Below are 20,072 nucleotides of genomic sequence, written 5' to 3'. Positions count from 1 at the left end.
ACAACTTTTAACTGGTCATGGAATCCTACCAGTTCCATTCTCTTGGGTTCATTTAGCTGTCACTGGTGCTGCTCCTGCTTGGTCTGGTCTGAATTTGACTGCATTTTGCTTTTTGAGCCGGGTTTTTGTTTGGGTCTGGTTTCACTTCATGCATGGAATCTCCCGTGTCTGACAGCAGCTACATACATACATATATATATATATATATATATTTTAAAGAGCATTTCAGAAAATTGCTTTGATACTAATGGATTACTGTTCTGCTGAGATCATCTGGTGCTGTGCATCAGGATTGTGTCCCTGTGCTGCTGTCATGAATAACCACAGGTTTTTGCCATTTGAGAAACTTAACGCCTGTCTGCTAAATCAACTGTGAGAGAGACTGTTGGGATGTGGGGAGCTTTGCCTGTGCTGTGCAGTGGCGTTTGGGGTATGGTTTATAGGTACTAATCCATGTTGCTACTGCTCCAGATTAGAGTCATAGAATGGTTTGGGTTGGAGGGGATGTTAAAGATCATCTAGTTCCAACCCCCTGCCACGGGCAGGGACACCTTCCACTAGACCAGGTTGCTCCAAGCCCCATCCAGCCTGGCCTTGAACACCTCCGGGGATGGGGCATCCACAGCTTCTCTGAGCAACTTGTCTGACCACAAAGAATGAGGTACCTCCCTTCCTACCCATTTATTCATCTGGCATAGTTGAAAGAGATCAGAGAACTCATATATATATTTTATTATTTTTTTTAAACAGAGTAACACCTCCCCTGGGGAGAAGAGACTGAGCAGCTGAGGGCAGTAATCACTTAACCCCCCTCCGGCTGGGTTACTTCAGCTGACTGCTGCTGCACTAGCCCAGCAAAAGACTTAACATGAGAAGTAACACCTGCTTCCACCTTGGTACACATTCATTGAAAAGCAGAGATCCTTTAATGTAGATGCTATTTTTACTAGCGCTCATAGAGCTGGTGAAGCACAGGACTGTGACAAAAGGCCACAGGTGGCTGGCCTGTCTGGGGTTACACAGCACACCTACTACGTGTATGAATTTCACTGTAGGAAGAGGAGGACAACAGGGTGGGAAGGTTAAGAGTCTGCAGTTACTGATGTTACGGAGCAGTTGAAGCTGGCTCCATTACAGTTGACGGGCATTTTTGAGTGCCTGGTGTGGTGACCTCAAATGGCCACCAGGACCAGGTGCAGAAAGCTAGAGATCACTGTGAGAAAAAAACCACGCATAATGAGCAAACAACAAATTTGAAAAGAGATGGGTCAACCAGCCAAACAAACACCTGCATGATTTGAAATCATCCCTGTAAAATACACAAATACAAAAAATGCACACAGGAGAAAGCTTGGAGTGCCACAGCTCTGTGGGGCAAACAGGTAGAGAACACACGTGCTGCTCTTGTGGGTGGGAGACGAATCAACTGTCAGTGATCAGGGCAAAGACTTTACATGGGCATTAAAGCAATGGGTCTAGTACAGGCACATCTCCTAGGTGTGCAAAAATGTGTGAGGCATCTTCCATGGCTGCAGCATGCTGTTCTGTGTGGCTCCAAATGATTGCCAGTTTCATGTCGTAACCCATGTGGCTCAGCAGAGAAAGAAACAGTTCCCGTGAGCTTTGCTGGAAGTTTTGAGTTGCTTTTGTAGCTCTAGTATGAAGGACCACCTTACAACAAGAAAGAAAAGACACATATTTGTCCAGGAGTCAACCATTATTTTAGCTGCATGTTTTCTCACAGCTGAGAGGAAGGGGAAGGCTTTGGGATCCCTGTCCTGGACTTAAAGTGATGGCAAAGTTTTGAGAATGGAAAAGAAAAAGTCAGTCCTCACTCAGTTTGTTGAGCTGACTATTGAAATGGAAAAAGAGACCTAATTGTTTGCTGTTGTGGTGTGGGGTTTTTTCCTGAGGAAAGCAGTATTAATTGTAAAAGAAGGCAGGAATTGAAAGGCTAAGATTTTCTTTGTCAGTCCATTTTAGTACAGCTGGCACCAGGGTTGGTTAGCACAAGTAGCCACAACTCAAAAATTCAGTTTTATTTCTTGGCACTTATTTTAGCTATGCAGAAATAGGTTGCTCATGGTTGAACACCTTGCCTATACAGACACATCTGTATTGTCCCAGGTAAAAGAGAAGCAAGATGGTTGCTGATAGTATGTCCTAGCTACCAGCCAGCATAGACAGGTTCTGTGTGCTCAGTCCCCCCATAAGTTGTGTGTCGTCCTGAGCCTCGGGGTAGCAATAGAGACTTTAACAATTTCTTGCTATATTCTTGCCTTCTTCTTAGAACTATTAGAAAGACAGCAAGGATTCCACCTGGAAAATAAGGTATGGTAGTTATTTTCAGATGGAAAAGTAAAGTTTCAGGTGATATTTGCTGTAGGCCTTCCCAACTCAAGGATTCTCTTCTGGTAAAATAAGGGGATTTTCTCTCCTACATACTCTGCACCAAAAAAAACCCAACCCCCCCCCCAAAAAAAAAAAACCCAAAAACCCAAAACCCAAACCAAAAACAACCAACTAGCTGTAATAATAAAGACCCAACTTCAGCATTTCGGTTTTACTCTGGAAGCTGTATGACTAATGGCAGGGTTTAATAATTCAGAAACTTCCTTTCCTACTCTGTGGAACTGTTATTTTGCACTTGGCATCTTACCCATTGCAGATCCCACCAAAGGATCTTGTTGAGAAATGACCTTGCTCTGTGCAGCACTTACACTGAAGCGCAAGAACTAACTAACTAAAGATTAACTTTGAGTCTAGACTGAGATCAGGACTGTCAGGAAAATTTACTTTTAGATTGGGCATAGACATGGAAATAATTGGTAAATACCAAGTACCATGACATTCTGTTTGTTTCTTTCTGGCAGAAGCATTATCAGGGAAAACTGATCTTAACATAAGAGCACAAATCTGTCGCTGTGATGCAATGTGGCCAGACAAATATATCCAAATTTAGGTTGTGTGAGCAGACAGTATCGTGGTAAACAACTGATCTGTCAGACCAGCCGTGAAACACTCGCAGGTTCCTGCATGGCCGTTCCCTTTACCCCTCTTCATAGCAAGCTCCATCACAGGCAGGAGTTCACTGAGGAATGCTGTTCTGTGACCCTCAGGCATGTTTATCTGAAATGCTGGTTAATGGGCCATTGTCCCTAGGTGGACAGGCTTTTCATACAATTCATTTTAATCTACTTTTTCTAATTAATACTCACTTAAGATGACATCTGTTCTGGCAGATTTTTGGACTGCAGCCTGGCACAAGGGGATACAGGCCAGGGGAGGAGCGTTTACACAGCTCCAAGCCACAGCTTGTCGGCACAACCTTCATCTGCTCCCATAGGGATGTTTCAGCCCTCTGGAGATGAGCAGTCAACCAGTGCTCCTGGAGGTATAGCTCCTCCAGACCCTGCTGTCCTTTCCCCCCTTCTGTGTATCCATGCAGTCCTCTCCTCAGGTGCCAAGAGAAGAGTTTGATGAGAACAACTAGTGCTGCTGTGTTGTTGGAGAAGCAGCTTTGTTCTCCCGGTTGTCATGGGGAATAACACATCAATTTTTATCTCTCCCCTGCCTTTTAACAACATGGAGAACAGGTCTGCAGGAGGCACCTAACTGTGGTGCCTAAGCCAGAGAAACCCATGGATATAAGGCTGCAATTCCTTATCCTCAGATGACTTAATCATCTCTCTAACTTGGAGATTAATAATCTTGTGGCAAGAGAGCTGGTAGTGTAAGAGGCACTTACAGTGGAGTTTCTGTTCATCTGCCTGTGCACAGCTGAGTCCTTCCCAGCTCGCTCGTCTGCCCTTTTTGCAATCCATAGCAGTAACAGTTGCTCATTTGCATTGTAACGGTTATCTCTGATTAAGCCTCCCCCAAATACTGATTAAAACCTACAGAACTCTTATTTTTCCCTTTGCTAAGACTACAAATGCTTATTCATTGTTTTGCAATGAGTATTCGTGGTGTAGCTTCCAAGAGGGAAAAGCTCATCCACCCATTGGCTTGCCCTAATGAGCTAATTCCAGCAGGTGGCATCTGGGATGAGGGATGCTCCACATGCTGAACAGAGAGCTTTGGCTGAAACTTGGTGGGGAAAAAGAGAATTTACCACCTTCGGAAGAAGGAGCAGGCAGCTCTGGAGGACTACAAGGACATTGTGAGGTTACACAGGGCAAAGATTAGAGAGGTGAAATCCCAGCTAGAACTCAAGTTGGCCACTGCCATAAAAGATAAAAAATGTTTCCACAAATATATTAGAAACAGAAGGAGGGCCAAGGACAATCCTACTGGATGCAGGGGGGAACATTGCCACACAGGATGAGGAAAAGGCTGAGGTACTTCATGCCGCCTTTGCCTCAGCCTTTAATAGTAAGACCCGTCACCCTCAGAGTACTCAGCTCCCTGCGCTGGAAGACAGGGATGAGGAGCAGAATGAAGTCCCCACAGCCCAGGAGGAAACTGTCAGTGACCTGCTGCTCCACTCAGACACGCACAGGGCTGTGGGGCTGGGTGGGATCTACCTGGAGGCACTGAGGGAGCTGGCAGAGGAGCTTGCCAAGCCGCTTTCCATCATTTAGCAGCAGCCCTGGCTCACTGGGGAGGTCCCAGCAGACGGGAGCTCAGCCAGGGTGACACATTCACAAGAAGGGCAGGAAGGAGGATCAGGGGAACTACAGGCCTGTCAGCCTGACCTTGGTGCCAGGGAAGGTTACGGAGCAGGTCAGCCTGAGTGCCATCATGTGGCACATGCAGGACAGCCAGGGGATCAGGCCCAGCCAGCATGGGTTCATGAAAGGCACGTCCTGCCTGATGAACCTGATCTCCTTCTACAACAAGTAGCTGAGGGAAAGGCCATGGGTGGTGTCTATCTGGACCTTACTAAAGCCTTTGACACCATCTCCCACAGCATCTCCTGGAGAAACTGGCTGCTCATGGCTTGGGTGCCGCGCTCTGTGCTGGGTTAGGAGCTGGCCGGGTGGCCGAGCCCAAAGCGCGGTGGGGAATGGAGTTACCTCCCGCCGGTGGCCGGTCACAGGGGTGTCCCCAGGGCCCAGCGCCGGGGCCAGTCCTGTCTCATGCCTTTATGGATGATGTGGGCGAGGGGATCGAGTGCACCCGCGGCCAGTTTGCAGATGGCACCAAGCCGGGGGGAGCGTGGCTGTGCCGGGGGCAGGGGGCTCTGCGGGGGGCTCCGGGCAGGCCGGGCCGAGGGGCCGGGGCCGGTGGTGTGGGGGTCCCCAGGGCTGAGCGCCGGGCCCTGCCCCTGGGTCACACCAGCCCCCGGCAGCTGCGGGCTGGGGGCAGGGGGCTGGGAACTGCCCGGCGGGACAGGGCCCGGGGGGGCTGGGCGGCAGCGGCTGGGCATGAGCCCCCAGCGTGCCCAGGTGGCCCAGGAGGCCAGCAGCGTCCCGGCCGGTGTCCGAAACGGTGTGGCCGGCAGGGCCGGGGCAGCGCCCGTCCCCCTGCCCTGGGCACTGGTGGGGCCGCCCCGCGGGGCCTGGGCTCAGCGTTGGGCCCCTCACGGCCAGACAGACACTGAGGGGCTGGAGCGTGTCCAGAGCCGGGCAGGGGCTGGGGCAGGGGCTGGGGCACCAGCCTGGGGGGGCGGGGGGGTCCGCCTGGAGAGAAGGGGGCTGGGGGGGACCCGGTGGCTCTGCAACAGCCTGGCAGGAGGCTGTAGCCAGGGGGGTCAGTCTGTGCTCCCAGATAACAAGTGACAGGACAAGAGGAAACAGCCTGCAAGCTGCATGAGGGGAGGTTTAGATTGGATAGTAGGAAAAATTCCTTCACCAAAAGGGTTGTCAGGCATTGGAACAGGCTGCCTAGGGAGGTGGTGGTCCCCATCCCTGGAGGTATTTAAAAGCCATGTAGATGTGGTGCTTAGGGACATGATTTAGTGACGGGCTTGGTAGCGCTGGGTTAAGGGCTGAACTTGATGATCTTGAAGGTCTTTTCCAGCCTAAATGATTCTGTCGTTCTACATACTCAGTAGGTGTTGTCTTTCATGCTGTTGGTTACAAGGTGCCCTACAGCATTCATACAACCAACACTGCACAAGCTGACAGTGCCTTGTCCTGCTGGATGCTGTGGCAAGAGCTAGAGGGGGAAATGCTTTTAGAAAACTTGAAGTCTCGTACCAAAAGGAAATCGTCCTTTTTCCTACTTTTGGGCAGCAAAGAAATTCCTGTTTTGGGGCCCATATATGTACTTGCTTCCCAAAGGCAAACAAACCTTCAGCATTATGCCAGCCTTCCCTCAAGCAAGCACAGCAATATCCCTACTTACAAATGGGGAAAGGATTATCATTTGCATTGAAGGCAGACAGAAAGACCTTTTTTAGAAATCCAGGTTTCCAGAAACACAAAACACACCATCCAGAGAGCACCACTGGCATAACACAAAGGCACCCAGCTGCAGAAGGGTGTCTAGTTTTAGCAGAGGACGAAGAAGACCGACACTTACCTGCTGAGAAGACAGCCAGGAGAATGACCGTCAGGGGAGTCAGCTGGCAGGAGTTCCCTGCCTTGTAAAGAAAGACCTCCATGCAGTACGCCGGTTCAGTGCTGCCCGTGGGGCAAAAGGCATCGGGAGGGCACTTGACCGGGGTCACATCTGGGCTCTGCCCAAGAGAAGAAGTAACTCAGCACCAGCAAACAGCGAGGACTGCATAAGGTAACTAGCGTGAAGGGAGGTGACACTTCAGCATTAAAAAAACATGAGGAAAATAACCAAGTAATTAACCTGCCATCATTAAATTCAGCCTGTCTGCTCCTATGGTGTTATTCAGAGCAAGGCAAAGAGCAGGAGATGTCATTATACAGCATGTCCATACACCACCACCCCCTCATTAAAAGACACACCATCCTCTGCTGTTCCCATGATGAGACCAGACAGCTCCAAGGGTGGCACAAAGCCAAGCTCCAGGTGCCATAACGTTAACCAGCCCTGTCTCTGTTTAAGAATAGGAAAGAGGCTCAGATAAAAACGGCATTAAGTGTATTTTGCTTGTCTTGGGACAGCTGTATTTGTTAATCCAGGCTGTCAAACCAGAGACTCACAGGGCAGTAGTGATTTTCTGGGCACAGGTCACAGCTCTCCTTGCCCTGCTGTAACTGGTATTCTCCTGGCCTGCAGAGCTTGCATTTGTTATCACTGGGACCTTTGAACGTACCTAAAACAGCAAATAAGCACAAAAATTAAGATCTGGGACTAGACTCTGGGGCCTTTGCAATTGCATACGGATGACTGAGCTTTCAAAGACACAAGGAGAAAGACCATTAAATACTTCACGTGTATAACAAAAGCTGAGCCTGGGCTTTGGCCCTTGCTCAGTGGCAAAGGGGCAGGACAGAACAAACGAGGACAGAGGGACTAAAGGATATCTGAGGTTAGGTCTTGGCAACCAGAGTTGTTGCCAAGTACGAGTGGAAGTATGGCAGGAGATGGGTTAGTAGTGAGCTCTGGCTTTAAAGCTGACAGAAGGTTGGAGCTGGAGGTCAGTAGTGTTTCATCCTCTCCAATTCTGGATTCAAAACCTTTTCTAGCTGTTTGAAACTCACTGAGCAAAGTTTAAAGCACAGCTCAGATTCCTAAGCTTTGTGGGAATGACAGGTCACAGAAGTCCTGGGTCTCAAAGCAGCAAATATTTTTCTGCATGTTTATAACACAACTTACCTGCAAGAAATCCCTGCTACTGCCTCCAGAACAGAGGCTCACCATCGGTGGCTATGGGAGCAACCCGAGCCCTCTGCCCTCCTGCTGGCTCACCCACCGGAGTCTGATGTTATTTAAGACAGCGATGCAAGGAGCAGGGTCGTTTCCTCACACACACACCCCCCACTGACCTCCCCTTTGCCTCGCTCTTGCTGGGTGTGGAGCATCCCCCACCTCTGCTAGCAAGTCTGTGGTTTCATCAGCAAAACAACCACCACCAATGAAGACACTTTTTTGCTAGAACCATATGTAGCCACAGCTCTTAGCAGCCCCGGCATGCAGGCGACCAGCCTTCCTCCAAGCCATTAACCATGCCTGCGGGAAGGCATGGCATAGGCACAGTCTCCAGCTGTAGGTCCTAGCAAACTAGGAAGGGCCAAAAACCCCCAGCACCCTCCCATCACTGTGGGGGCAACAGTCTGCTCTGCAGATGTCAGCCAGGGCATCTGTGCCGCCAAGGAGTGGCAAACTCCAGGTCAGAGGCTCAAGTCTCAGGAATGCACCGTTCCTTCTGGTGCCAATGCAGGCACGTTCCCGCAGCTCCCCACTCCCCACCCCCCCACACCCCCTCCTCAGCTGCAGGCGTTACCTGGCAGGCAGGGCATGCACGCCTCCGACGCCTCCCGAAGAGCCTCTTGCCCAGCAGCACAAGGCAGGCACGCTGTGCAGCTGCTGCTGCTACGGAGGGGAGAGTAGGCACACAACGCTGTAGGACTGGCACTTCCAAGCCCAGCCCAGCCCACCAAAGCCAGCTCTCTTATGTATGCACAGACTGAAGTCTCCAGGGTCTACCAGGAACTAAGCTTTTGCCATTTTGTGGGTATTAACCGTGCCTCTCTCCCGTGTGGTTTGCTTGCGTGTCTAATTAGGGCTGGGCACATGATGATGTTTCTGTCCTCTCTTTGGTTACTTATTTGCATGACACTTGTAGGAATTTGCTGACCCAGAAGTCGCTATTCCTTAGCAAACTTGGCTGGAACCAGTCAGTGGGTACTGGCAGGGAGCTGGGAGAGAGACTGTGATACAGTTGGGTGAGCCCCGGGTCCAGTCTTGTGGCAATTTAATCAAGGGTCAGCAGAGATCTGCTGCATAACACGGGACAAATGAGCCCAAGGTGAGGTCAGGAGGAAGGTAAGTAAGTATTCATCTGCTAATTCACCTGTTTTGGATGTAAACCCCATGCAGGCAACCCTACCTGGTGGGTGCAGAGCCCATCACAAGGTACCCCACACTAGCACCTCTCTCAGGGCCTCCCTCCCACCCCGGAGGTGACAGCTCAGCCAGGGCAGTTTAACTACTGCCTTCTGCACATCCCTACTCAGAATAAATAAACCACCAGCTCAGCTTCAACCTACAGAATGCAGAGCGGTGCTCAGCTCAGTCCCTGTGCCAGGATCAGTCTGTCGGTGGTGTGCAATGCCCACACAATACAGCAACGCTGGGAAGCGGGTTGTGAGCTGATGCTCTACCATGTCATCATGGGGTACCTCCACACGTAGCCAGGATCCCCCCTTCATCATACCATCCCTCTCTTGCCAGGGTCAGCACCAATGTCCCTACAGCTAAAACGGCAGGCGACTCGCCTTTGGCCACTGCATTGGTTCTTCTAGTTCTGTGGCTAAAAGAAAACCACCCCTCCCTGTCTGCCTGATGGCCAGCATCACAAGCAGACTTCTTACTTGCAAAATGATCCAGGCAGGCAAGGCAGACAAAAAACTGCATTTTGCTTAGAGCTAAAATAGCCTGAAAAAGAGAAAAGTAAGGCTTCAGGGTCTTTCCTCCACCACCACCACCACACATCGTTGTATATTTGCTCATCTCATCTCCATTTTACAAGCAACCAAATCACCTCCCCACGACACACTTGAAGTGCCATTTCACGGGCTAACTCAGGACTTTCGTTTTTCTATTTGTCAAAAGCCCTGAAGGAGCAATGACAGTTTCATAACGACCTCTGCCATGCTGGGGCAGGCCTTAGGCAGATTTCCCTGGTGTCACTCTCACATCCAAAACCCTGCCAGGGAAACAGAACGACCTGTCAACCTTCCTAGTACTGGGTTCAGCTGCAATGAAGCTGAAATAGGCGATTCCAGTGTCGACTCCTAGGTTATTCCGCTGGAGCAGGTCTCTGGCCAGGGCAAGCCTCTCCAGGGGTTCCCCCACCCCAAGAAGCCTGGGGTGCATCTTCCCCCAAAAAGGAAGGGCACAAGACCCACCACCCAGGACGGCTCTGCTCAGTGCAGCAATCTGCTGTTCACCCTCCCTCCCTGCACCACCAGGGCCATGAATGGGCAGGAGGACACGTACAGATCCTTCCCCAAAGCACAAGGAGTGAAATGCCCTGAAATACATTTCACATTTATAAATTGCATTTGCAATTTATAAATGAATAAAGGGAGTGACATACTGCAGCACTGTCAGCAGCTAAGACTTTTCCCCTCTCAAACTTAGCAAGTGATAGCCAAGATTTAAGTACCAGCCGAACAGTTTGGTGGGCAGATTTTCAAAAGAACAGTTGTGCACAGAATAGCTGTTGCATTGCATGTGTTAATTAGGTTTTTGCATAAGTAAATGCTAGTCTGTTTTGAACATGTTGTTACACTGCGACCGCATTGTACCAGGTTCACAGTGCATTAGCCAGGTGCAAAGTAGCTTGCTGAAAACCCAGGTTTTAACGTCTGGGCAATGAGGAGAGTTTTACACTTAATATTCAGACCACAGAAGATTGCCAAACTGAAAACAAAGATGGCTTAGACTAATTTTTGTCATTAAAAATAGAAGAATATTTTATTTTCCTAACACCCTCCTCCCCCTTGTGCTATAACTGCATTTCATAAACCTTCTTTCCTGACTTTCTGGAAAAGGCTTTCATTGCAGTGTTAGTACTAGTCTGCTGCTAACAGAAGCATGACTCTGAGATCTGTTCTTTTCATTTTAATAAAAATTTCAATAACAGAACAGAATCTGCTATTCTATATTTAGCCTGAACAAAATAACCTGTTTACTCTCCAGTGCTTTTAAGTTACCTGGTAATTGCATCTGGCCATGGGAAAAAGCATTGCATAGCCTGATGAAAATGCATTTGGGTTGAAAATAAATCAAAGCCTACCTTTCTCACACGCTCTGCAGACTGCAGCCCCAGACTCATTAGCAAAATGGCCAGGTGGGCAGGGAAGGCACACGGTGCTCCTTGTGAAGCTAGGAGAGGAGGAAGCAGAGGTGAATGCTATTTTAGGTCACCCAAGCCTCTATCGACTTTAAGAGGAGAGAGCAGAGCATAACTCCGTTTTACTGAGAAGTCTAGAAATAGGGTAATTATAAAGAAGGAGTTCAGGCAGAAACCCAATAATATAATCGCACCTGAATGTTTAAGGTCCACTGAAAAAATAAAGTTTTCTGTATTACTGACATTAGAGATGCCCTGTGCCTGTGGGCTATATGGAAAAGACAGGTTTTCTAGTCTGAATTCTAGGTCTTGAAAATTATGTTGTAGCCAGGCTTAAAAACCTGGGTTTAAAGCCAGGCTTTTATATTCACACTTGGAAATTGAATTGCATTAGAAAGGTGCTGGATGTTCAGCATTCATCAGCAATTTTTAAAGGAGTCGTTTGATTGTTGAAAGTTCACTCACTTCAGAGCCAAAAAAAGGAGCTAAACCACAGGTACTGATGTGTGAGAGTCCTGACCTTAAATAACAGAGACTGTGGGAAAGGGGATACAATATGTTAGACCTCCAGGAGGAGGGGGAAGAAAAGAGGGAAAGGCAGAGAAAGAGAAAAGCTATTGCATTTGTCACCAACAGAGCCAAATCCCCAACAACAAGCATGTGGGGATAAGAATTTGTTAACATACTCAGAGATGTGTTGGAGGAAAACAAGGACATGTTCTTTAATTCCTTTGGAAACCCCAGGGCTGAGCAAGATTTGTGGGAAAAAAATAAAAATAAATTGGAAACATAGCAAATGCTTTGCTTAGAACAAACCAATACAGGGCCTGCACCAGCCAGAGCCACTCAAAGCTCAGGGAGTGCTGGATTCTCCAAATACCACAAAAATGTTAAACAATCCCATTGGAGCCCTGAGGCCCGGGCAGCTGCCACAGAGATGGCCACGCACACACTGTGCCCATCAGACCCCCTCCCCTCCGCTTCCCTGCATCCCCCCTTCTACTGGTCCCCCCTCCAACATGCGTAACCCCAGCTGCTGTCTGCTGAACCTTCCTGTTCCCCGGCTCTGCATTGCCCTCTCCAACATCCCAACGGCAACGTGTGTGTGATGCCCTGAAGACTGCTTCTGATTATTTTTCTAAAGCGCTTGGGGGGGAAAAGGGGTAAATAAGGTAAGGCAGGTCCTCACAGCACCAACAGCAAGGGAGGAGCACGGAGGAGGAAGCTGGTGGCCCCTCAGACTCAGGGGCTGCTGCAAATAAACTGTGTGGTCAGCTCACCCGTCCCCATGGGCATGTTCCCTCTCCCCAGGACTGACCTGAATGGAGGTGCTCTGCCAGGGACACTGTCCTGGGAAGCTCTCGCCTGTCCTTGCAGCTGCCTGCGGGACAAAGCCCACGGGCTGCTGGCAGCAAGCATCAGATACAGCCAGGGAAATCCTAATGGGAAACGGCGAGAGCACCGCATGTCTGTGTCCCTGCAGCCAGAGGACACTTGTGCAGTGTACCCAGAGTGAGGCAGCCTGGTGAAACTGCAAGACTGGGCTTCTGGCTGAGATATCGTTAGCTTTTCCACACTATAGCATCCCAAATATATTGCTTTAGATGCCAGTAACTTAAATGTAATGAATCCCTTGGAGGCAACAGAATAGGGATTGAGAAAGTAATTGGGCAAAGCATAGAGATAAAGCCAGTTGGCTAGAGATATCCTAGAAAAAAGCTGAGGAACTGAACCCACACCTCGCTCCCAAGTGTGCCCCCATCACAAAAAAAAAAAAAAAAAAAAAAAAAAAAGATTTTTTTTTCTCCCTCCTAACACATACAAAAGACTGCGGGGGAAAAAAAGGCAGCCTGCAGAGAGCTGGAGCTGCGTCTGGGAAGCCCTCGGCACAAGGACACCCACACCAAGGTTTCCTGATGGAAAGGATGTAGCAGTGCTAAGAGGCACACACCTTCACACCTCCGCCTGCCCCACGGGGAGTTCATTTGAAGAGCAGAGAGAAGGGCAGCCTGGGGCTTCTCCAGAGGCAGGGCTGTTTGTAGGTCAGCTTAACAGGCACGTAGCTATTTCAGCTTTGCAGTGACTGAGCTCCCTGACCCAGTTTGCCACAAAGCCCAGTGAGAAGCCAGGGAGCGCACGGCCTCTCGCTGCCACCGCCTACTATCTTGCATCATGGGTGGGTGCAGCGAGCCCTGAGCTGCTCTTTCTCTCAGAGATGTAAAACCCCCTGTGTTTCCCACTGAGAAACAACCCTGGCAGTGCTTTTCCTATAGCCCAAAGGAGATTTTGACAGCTGGGAAGTGTTTTGAGGAAGAGCAGCCACCACCCCATGCCCAGCAGCTCAGTCACTTACTTGGCATAATGGCCCTGAGGACAAGGCAGGCATGATGGTTGCCCACTTTCGGGCTGGTAGTGGCCCAGCGGGCAGGAGGTGCAGGCACTGGGGTCTATGCACGAGCCCCCCCCACAGCACGAGCAGCTCAAGGTGCCTAAATTGGAACAAAAAAGTCAGGATTAGGATCGCGAGACTTAAACTCCGGCTGCCATGGATGCAGAAGCGTTGGGATGCAACCCCACCTGCAAGACAGTCTTGGAGAATAGAAACTGTAATATTAATGCTAATTATCCTGCTGTGCATCATTAGCAAGCTGAAGAATAGCCATAAGATGATCTAAGGTCTCAAGTCTGTCAGCGTGGATTTCTGGTAATTAAGATAACTGCTTTCTTCTCTTTTAACTTGAGGGGCCAGGAGGGTTTCCCTTGTTTTCTCTCCCACACACAAACAAAAAACTACTACATACTCCTTTGGATAACTGATAATTTAGGCTTGTGGGAAGCAGAACTGAAGAATAAAACCCCAGAGCAGAGGATCTGCCTTAAGCAGCAACAGCTTTTCTTTCAGGACAGGTACCATGGCATTCCCACCAGATACAAGCTCTAGCCCTCTCTGCTCCACAAAACAAATCCAAGCTACACAGAGTAATCATGCAGGATTTGCTGTAGCTGCACACATCAGACCTGCCATCCCACCGCTTGCAGGACCCAGTCCTTGGTGTTGCAGCAACCAAGCATGGGAAAAGGAGAAGACCCCGTAGATGAACATCCTGCATGTGAGTGAGACAGGAATTACCTCCCGTCCTCTGCAGATTTACCCCAAAGCATCAGAGCTGCTCATTCCTCTTTTAAAAAGTGCCCTTCAGTGGGGGAAGTAAGCAAAAAGTACATGACTTGTATTTTAGGGATTTTTTTTTTAAAATTTCAGATTTTTGGGGGAATGTGATGGTGATGTTTAAACACCCCCCTCCCCCCCCAAAAAAAAAACCCAACCAAAAAAACCAAAAACAACCAACCAAACAAACAAAAAAGCAAACGAAAAAGAAACACAAAACCAACCACGTTACAACATAACTAACTTCTGGAAAAGGTAATACTATGCACTCTTGACCACAACAGGGATTGACTGAGTAGCTTCCCAAGCCAAAGTGAAAAGGCTGTTTCTATAGCAGAGATTCCGTTTCCAACATTCGAGACATATTTAGAAGCTGTCCTTATATTTGGCACCTTACCTCAAAGCAACACCCTCCGGCCAACAGATCAGGGTTGCACCTGTGCCACACTTTGTGCCAGAACCCCACCGCTTCTTCATCCTACTGGGGAAGCCTCGGGAAGACCAATACACAGCACAAGGCCAGCAACGGCCAAGTCTAACCAGAAAAGTACAATGAATTAGCTCCCACTCCTGCTGCCTGTCCCAGCCTCCAACAGGGGAACGTGTGCTGGTTTCACCTCCCTTGATGAGTCACTTTGCCACCTAACACTCTTACCTTCACTGGGATACGTCCCTGGGGAGCAGCGGGCACAGGCCGTCATGTTCACTCTGCTGCAGTTCGAGGGTTTGGGGGTGGTGAGGAATGGAGCTGCTGATGGGACCCTGGGAGACGTGGTCATGCCTGGAGGGGACACTGGGGCACTGGTGGGTGCAGCCATCGGTCCCGTAGACACTGGAGAGGTGGCCATGCTGCCAGAGATGAGGACGGTCACATCTTTCGCGGTGGGCAGAGCCTTATCAGGCTCTTTTGTGCTTGGATCAGCAGAGGGTGCTGCTGTGGACATGACAAGGTTTGCAGTGGTTGATGCCACACTGGCTGAGAGTGTTGCAGGGGCAGTTGGGGCAGCAGAAGCTGTGCTATTGGTTGCACTGGGAGGTGCTGGCGTTGACGCAATGAGGACCTGCGTGGTAGTTGCACTGGGAGGCACTGGTGTTGATGCAGTAGGGACCTGGGCGGTGGTTGTCTGGCCTAAAGTAATACCTAAGAGAAGAAGTAACATCCTTAGTGGCCATATTATTGTTCTGCCTTTAACAGAGGCTTCCCATTAGGGCTTTATCAGTTGCTTAACCCCTGTATCCTTGTCTGATGTCCAGAAACCCCCTTCTGCTCTGTTCCACTGCAGAGCAATTCAGAAAAAAGGAGGCAAACATGGGCAGCATCTAAGCATCCCTGGCATACCAGAGACTTATCAAGGAAATAAATTAGTGGGTCCATGAGGCCACAACTCAGTAGATGCAGATGTCCAGGAGGTCTGACTCTCCTGGATAAAAAGGCACAACAACAGCCTGAGGCACTCGGTTTTGTTAGCTACAGCTCCTCGAGACACTTTATCCTGAGATGTCACAACAGTCTGACTTAAGATGCTTGTCAAGTAGCTGGCTGTTTTATCCCATCTCAGTTAAAGGGATCAAAACAGAGAAGTCATGGGTGTGAGATTATTTATTTTTTTTAAGCTGTTCTGGAGATACAGCCAGTAACCAGAAGGGAACCCACAGGCCAAGACTCGCTTTGATTCTGAAATCCCCCCTTCAGAGTGGGGACAGCTGTAATCTTCTGAGAAAAGTGGTGTTACTACAGTTCAAGTTGTTTCGCCATGATGCGTAGTGGACCGAAATGTTGTTTGCTGCTGAAAGCCATCTCTTGACACACAAGCACAGGGGATGTCTTCCAGTCTCTGAACAGAGGAGAGACCCATAAGCCTAAACATGAAAAGTAGCAAGCTGGTTTTAATTTAGCAGTGTGGTACTAAGCAAAGGAAGCAACGCAAAAACAAAATAGCCAGCTCCTGCCACAACAGCTGTCACATCAGCTTGAGTCAGAAACTCAGGGCAAGGATTTACTCTAAAATAACTGCAGCTTCAGAAAATGTCCAACTTTACACAGCATCAGTATGCAACTATGGCTAATAACATGGTGTTTACATGCTCTTCCAACCACCACACATGTGCTAAGCCATGCCAGCAAGAGGGCCTGCTGAAATCAAGCGGCCATTGGCATGGAAAGTAAAATGACTGTTTTAAGGACTTGCTTTATGGGTTTCAAGGAGCTCAAAGAGTGCAGCTGACAGCCAACAGCAGGGTGTGGATGAGGAATGACATGAGCAGGATGAGAAGCTAGGGACTCAGAGGGGCAGCACTGTTGAGTCGCAACAGGACAAGCACCAGGTGACCACAGACCTACAGGGCCCTGTTGGCTCTTTCCCAAGCCCGCTTCTCCTCCAGCCAGCCTATGATTTCTCTCTCAATTTTGGCTACAGCACGTGAAGCTGGGCACCATGAGTACCAGTGCTTAGCCCCACCATAGTATGAACAACAATATGCAGACCAAGCTGACTAGTATCTCTAGTTAAATTTCTACAGCAAGATCAGGAGACTGAATAAAAGAGTCCTTACAAAGTTGCGATCACATGGAGAGAGCTCACTGGAAGTTCTCCCCCCTGTTGCATACTGCCTGCTTTGTACTCCACTGTGTGCAAAAAACTATCTTTCTGTACCTATTGAAGAAAGCAGCAGATAAGCAGCCAGACCATCTGGGCCACTGCCCACATTTTCTTGCTGTAGCCCCCAGCACAGATGCTGAATTTAACAGTGAACGTTCTGTGGCGTATTTGTTTGCCCCAGGCCCAAATCCAGGTGACCTGGAAACACCAGCTTTGGTCCTAGGCAGGGAGCGCAGCTCTGCACCCCGCAGAGGACACTGCTGCCTCGGCTGTGCCTTGACCCTGGGCCAAGATGCACAGTTCTCCACCTGACTCACCTGCTTTAAGGGCTGAAGTAAGTCTGCTTCTCTTTCCTCACATCCAGCGATCAGCAGAGTCGGTGCCGAGTTTTATTGCACTGATCTCAAAATAAATGCTAGCAGTAAGTCAACGGCCCCATCAAGTTCTCCTGGGAAAAGCTCTCAGGACCACTGGGATCAAAGTCCAATCTCTCACAGAGCAGCTTGTCCCCAACATTTGCTCAGCTCTGTCAGCCAGAGGCACTGCAGGGGATTTAAACGCCTTGGGCTGCACACCATTTTTTAGTTGAATATTGCTTTTTTGTAAGCTTCCGTTGGCTGGCTGGTTCTGGTGGTAAATGGTGGTACTGTTAGGATGAATTTTTTAAAATGGAAAACAACTTTTCGTAACATGTTACTGAAATAGTCACTAAAAAGCGCTTGCAAAACTTCAGTAGCCAGTACTACTTTTTTTTTTTTTTTTTTTCCTCCAGAAGTTGTTTAAACGAAATTATAAAGTAGGCAGGCTGGAAAAAATAGTTTTGAGCATCTAGTAAAAATGGGTGATGTTTTGTTTTACCGGTTGTAGTATCACAGGAGAAAAAACAATACTCAAACAACCTTAGCTTCATCAGACCCTCTTCTCTCCTGCACTTACCCTGTCTATGCCCAGGAGCAGTGATCTTGCTTCCTAGAGAATTTTATTATTTTTTTTTTAGGGATGCTGTGAATCAACAAAGGTATCTCCAGGGACACTTCAAGGATGGGTCACTCTCTGTGACACCTTGGCATCATGTGTCACTTCAAGAGCCTTAAGGACATCAGGGAAGGTCACTGAACTCTTAACTACAGAGCTAATCCTTCCTGACTTATGAGGCAAGCAACCCTGCTGACCTGCGAGGCACACGGACATCGGCTGGGAACTCACAAAATGCAGAAATCGGGCGGATGCTCCCTTATTTTTCCTTCTCTCCATCTTGCACAACTGCACAGCCTGCCATTCTGAAAAACTAATCCTTCAAGCCAAACAAAACACAACCAAGCCAACAGTTACACATCTAGATGAAGATAATAATCATCTTTGGTGAATTCAACAGGTGAATAATTGGATCCTGAAACGAAGAGTTTCCTCAAGTCATTTAATTCCATGAGAGTGCCAGACTACGGCTCGTACCTCATTACGTGCCCAGGCTGCCCTGTACGCACGCAGATAAGATGAGGCTCGGCAGGTATTTGCTCTGAGCAGCTCTGCCCCTTGACAAGGAGCTCAGTAAAATGCAAATTGTTCTAGCAGGGCTGATGGGTTCTTGATCCAAGAAGGGAGGTGGCTGCAGGGCCCCGGCAGCCTCCAGCCCCCCGAATGCAGGTGGACTGCAGGAAGGTACGTGATCTGAAGTGCAATGAGTTTTGCATATTCCACATAGCAAAAATATTAACTATAAGAACACAGATATTTATTTTTATATATATATATAGCTAAGCAGTACAAAAGGATGAAAAGAACAAGGTAAGGAGCAGATAGAGGCATGATTAGAAAAATGCCTGAATATTTTTGTATATGCTCTTTCTCTTATAAAGGCCCAGTTACTAAAATACCTCAAGAAAGTGAACATATTGGGGGATCCTGTTCCTTGGGGTTTAAGACAAGCCATGAAGAGGCCACTGCAAATCCTCAGTATGCAGAGTAACAGGGCTCTATTTTTTTCCTCCTTTTTTTTTCCCCCCCCTCTTACAAAAGCCAGTGTTTATATTTACCACATACAGCGTGTTTCCAACAGTGCCTATCTTTCAACACTTCCTTTTCTGCCTTCCCCCCCTGCTCTTTCCCAGCCCTCCTGCAGCACGCCGAGACTGCAAAGCCCAGTGCTTTCACAAGCCCTCTATGGCTTTACCCACCTCCGTGCTCAGCCAGCAAACGCTGGTTCAGGAGGACTTACCTGTTAGACACACCGTGGTTAAGCTCCAAAGCAGAGGAGAGGGCCAGGCACTCATTTTTCCCTGAGGAGTAACACAGCTTGTCAAAAGGCAAGATCAGCAGCTACAGATCTCCCACACCCAACTGTTTATTCTCCTCTGGTTTTGTGCCCAATATTGTCACCTGACTCTGATCATGTGGCTCAGTCAACCTCCCCCCAACAAAGGCGGGGGGTTATATTCAGAGACTGCAACAGGTCTTAAGACGTTACTGACCTCAAAGCACAGTGCAAAGCTAAATACCGAGCAGAAGAGCAAACCTAAGCCTCTCCTTGCAGCGTGCAGAAGTACATGCAAGAGAAGCACCCTGGGGGAAGTGATGGGCTTGTAGAGAGGATGGGGCAGAGCTGTGCTGGAGCCCTGTGCCTGGCTGCTGGCCAGCCCCCCGTGACCTCGTCAAATAAAAAGGATTTCATTTTTTAGACACCCAGGATTGCCTGTAAGAAGAAAAATAACCCCAAGAAGAGTACACGGTTCAAAGCAGCTCCCATTTTAACTGAGATCAACCATGCCATAACCAAAATTCACTTTCTGGTGAGCATAGAGCATTCCCAATCAGCATTTCATCCTCCCCCTTGTTGCCCCCAAGTTGTCAAACTTGATGCATCAAGTTGTTGTGGTCAGGATCAAACTCAATGGCTCCGATTATGACGATTCTGAAGTGAGTACATTACGTTTAGCGAGGCCCCATCCCATTTTATTCCACATATTATCTGGTGGCTATCCTGCTTGCTGTTCATGCCCAGAGGCCAGGTTCTCCTTCCTGTGCCTGTGCTACCCAAGGACACAGATGTCCCTATGGCTTTCTCATCTTGTAGCCTTGCTTTGAAAGACACACACCCCACCCACCATTCGCCTCTGTGCCCATCGGTTGGTAGTCAGCATTGCCGAGCCTCCGCTGCCATGGAGGATTTCTTCTTGCACACAACTGAAGGCCGCATCTCACGTTACGTCACATTTTTCCCCACATTCAGGGAACAGCTGGCTACTTGTGCAGGACTGTGGATGTTCCACATGCAGAGCCCCCCCAGCCACACGCCACGCTTTCAGCGAGCGGCTCAGGCACTGCTGTGTGTTTTGTGCTCCAGGATCCTCCACAGGGCTCAAGGCGGCGAGCCAACAGCCAGCGTGCTCCAAGCCAAACCCTCCAGCTTTCCTCAGCAGCC

At 49.0% G+C, this 20,072-nt stretch overlaps 1 protein-coding gene across 2 annotated transcripts; it reads right to left on the bottom strand.

Annotated features, from left to right (window-relative positions):
• Positions 1-2,018: 2,018 nt before the first annotated feature.
• LOC130149798 (multiple epidermal growth factor-like domains protein 9) lies at positions 2,019-19,694 on the bottom strand. 2 transcript variants are annotated; one of them, XM_056339847.1, is made up of 9 exons: positions 18,870-19,694; positions 14,710-15,195; positions 13,239-13,374; positions 10,829-10,917; positions 9,399-9,462; positions 8,309-8,397; positions 7,065-7,177; positions 6,469-6,625; positions 2,019-2,319 (listed from the first exon to the last, which is right to left on the bottom strand). In XM_056339847.1, exons 1-9 carry the CDS (start codon positions 18,922-18,924, stop codon positions 2,168-2,170), a joined length of 1,341 nt encoding a protein of 446 aa, XP_056195822.1. In that variant the 5' UTR covers positions 18,925-19,694; the 3' UTR covers positions 2,019-2,167. The 2 variants fall into 2 exon arrangements, with proteins under 2 accessions (XP_056195822.1, XP_056195830.1); XM_056339855.1 differs by lacking the exons at positions 8,309-8,397; positions 9,399-9,462 and having other exon boundaries at positions 18,870-19,228.
• Between the last annotated feature and the right edge of the window lie 378 nt (positions 19,695-20,072).

This window comes from Falco biarmicus, chromosome 1 (assembly GCF_023638135.1).
Source record: "Falco biarmicus isolate bFalBia1 chromosome 1, bFalBia1.pri, whole genome shotgun sequence".
NCBI classification, from domain to species: domain Eukaryota; kingdom Metazoa; phylum Chordata; class Aves; order Falconiformes; family Falconidae; genus Falco; species Falco biarmicus.
This window is presented reverse-complemented; position numbering and strand designations above follow the sequence as displayed.

Coding starts and splice junctions, on each gene's coding strand:
- LOC130149798 (XM_056339847.1), bottom strand. CDS start 18,924: ATGAGTGCCTGGCCCTCTCCTCTGCTTTGGAGCTTAACCACGGTGTGT. Junction 6,626..7,064: donor CAGAAAATCACTACTGCCCT/GTGAGTCTCTGG, acceptor TCTCTTGGGCAG/AGCCCAGATGTGACCCCGGT. Junction 2,320..6,468: donor CCTGGCTGTCTTCTCAGCAG/GTAAGTGTCGGT, acceptor CTTATTTTCCAG/GTGGAATCCTTGCTGTCTTT.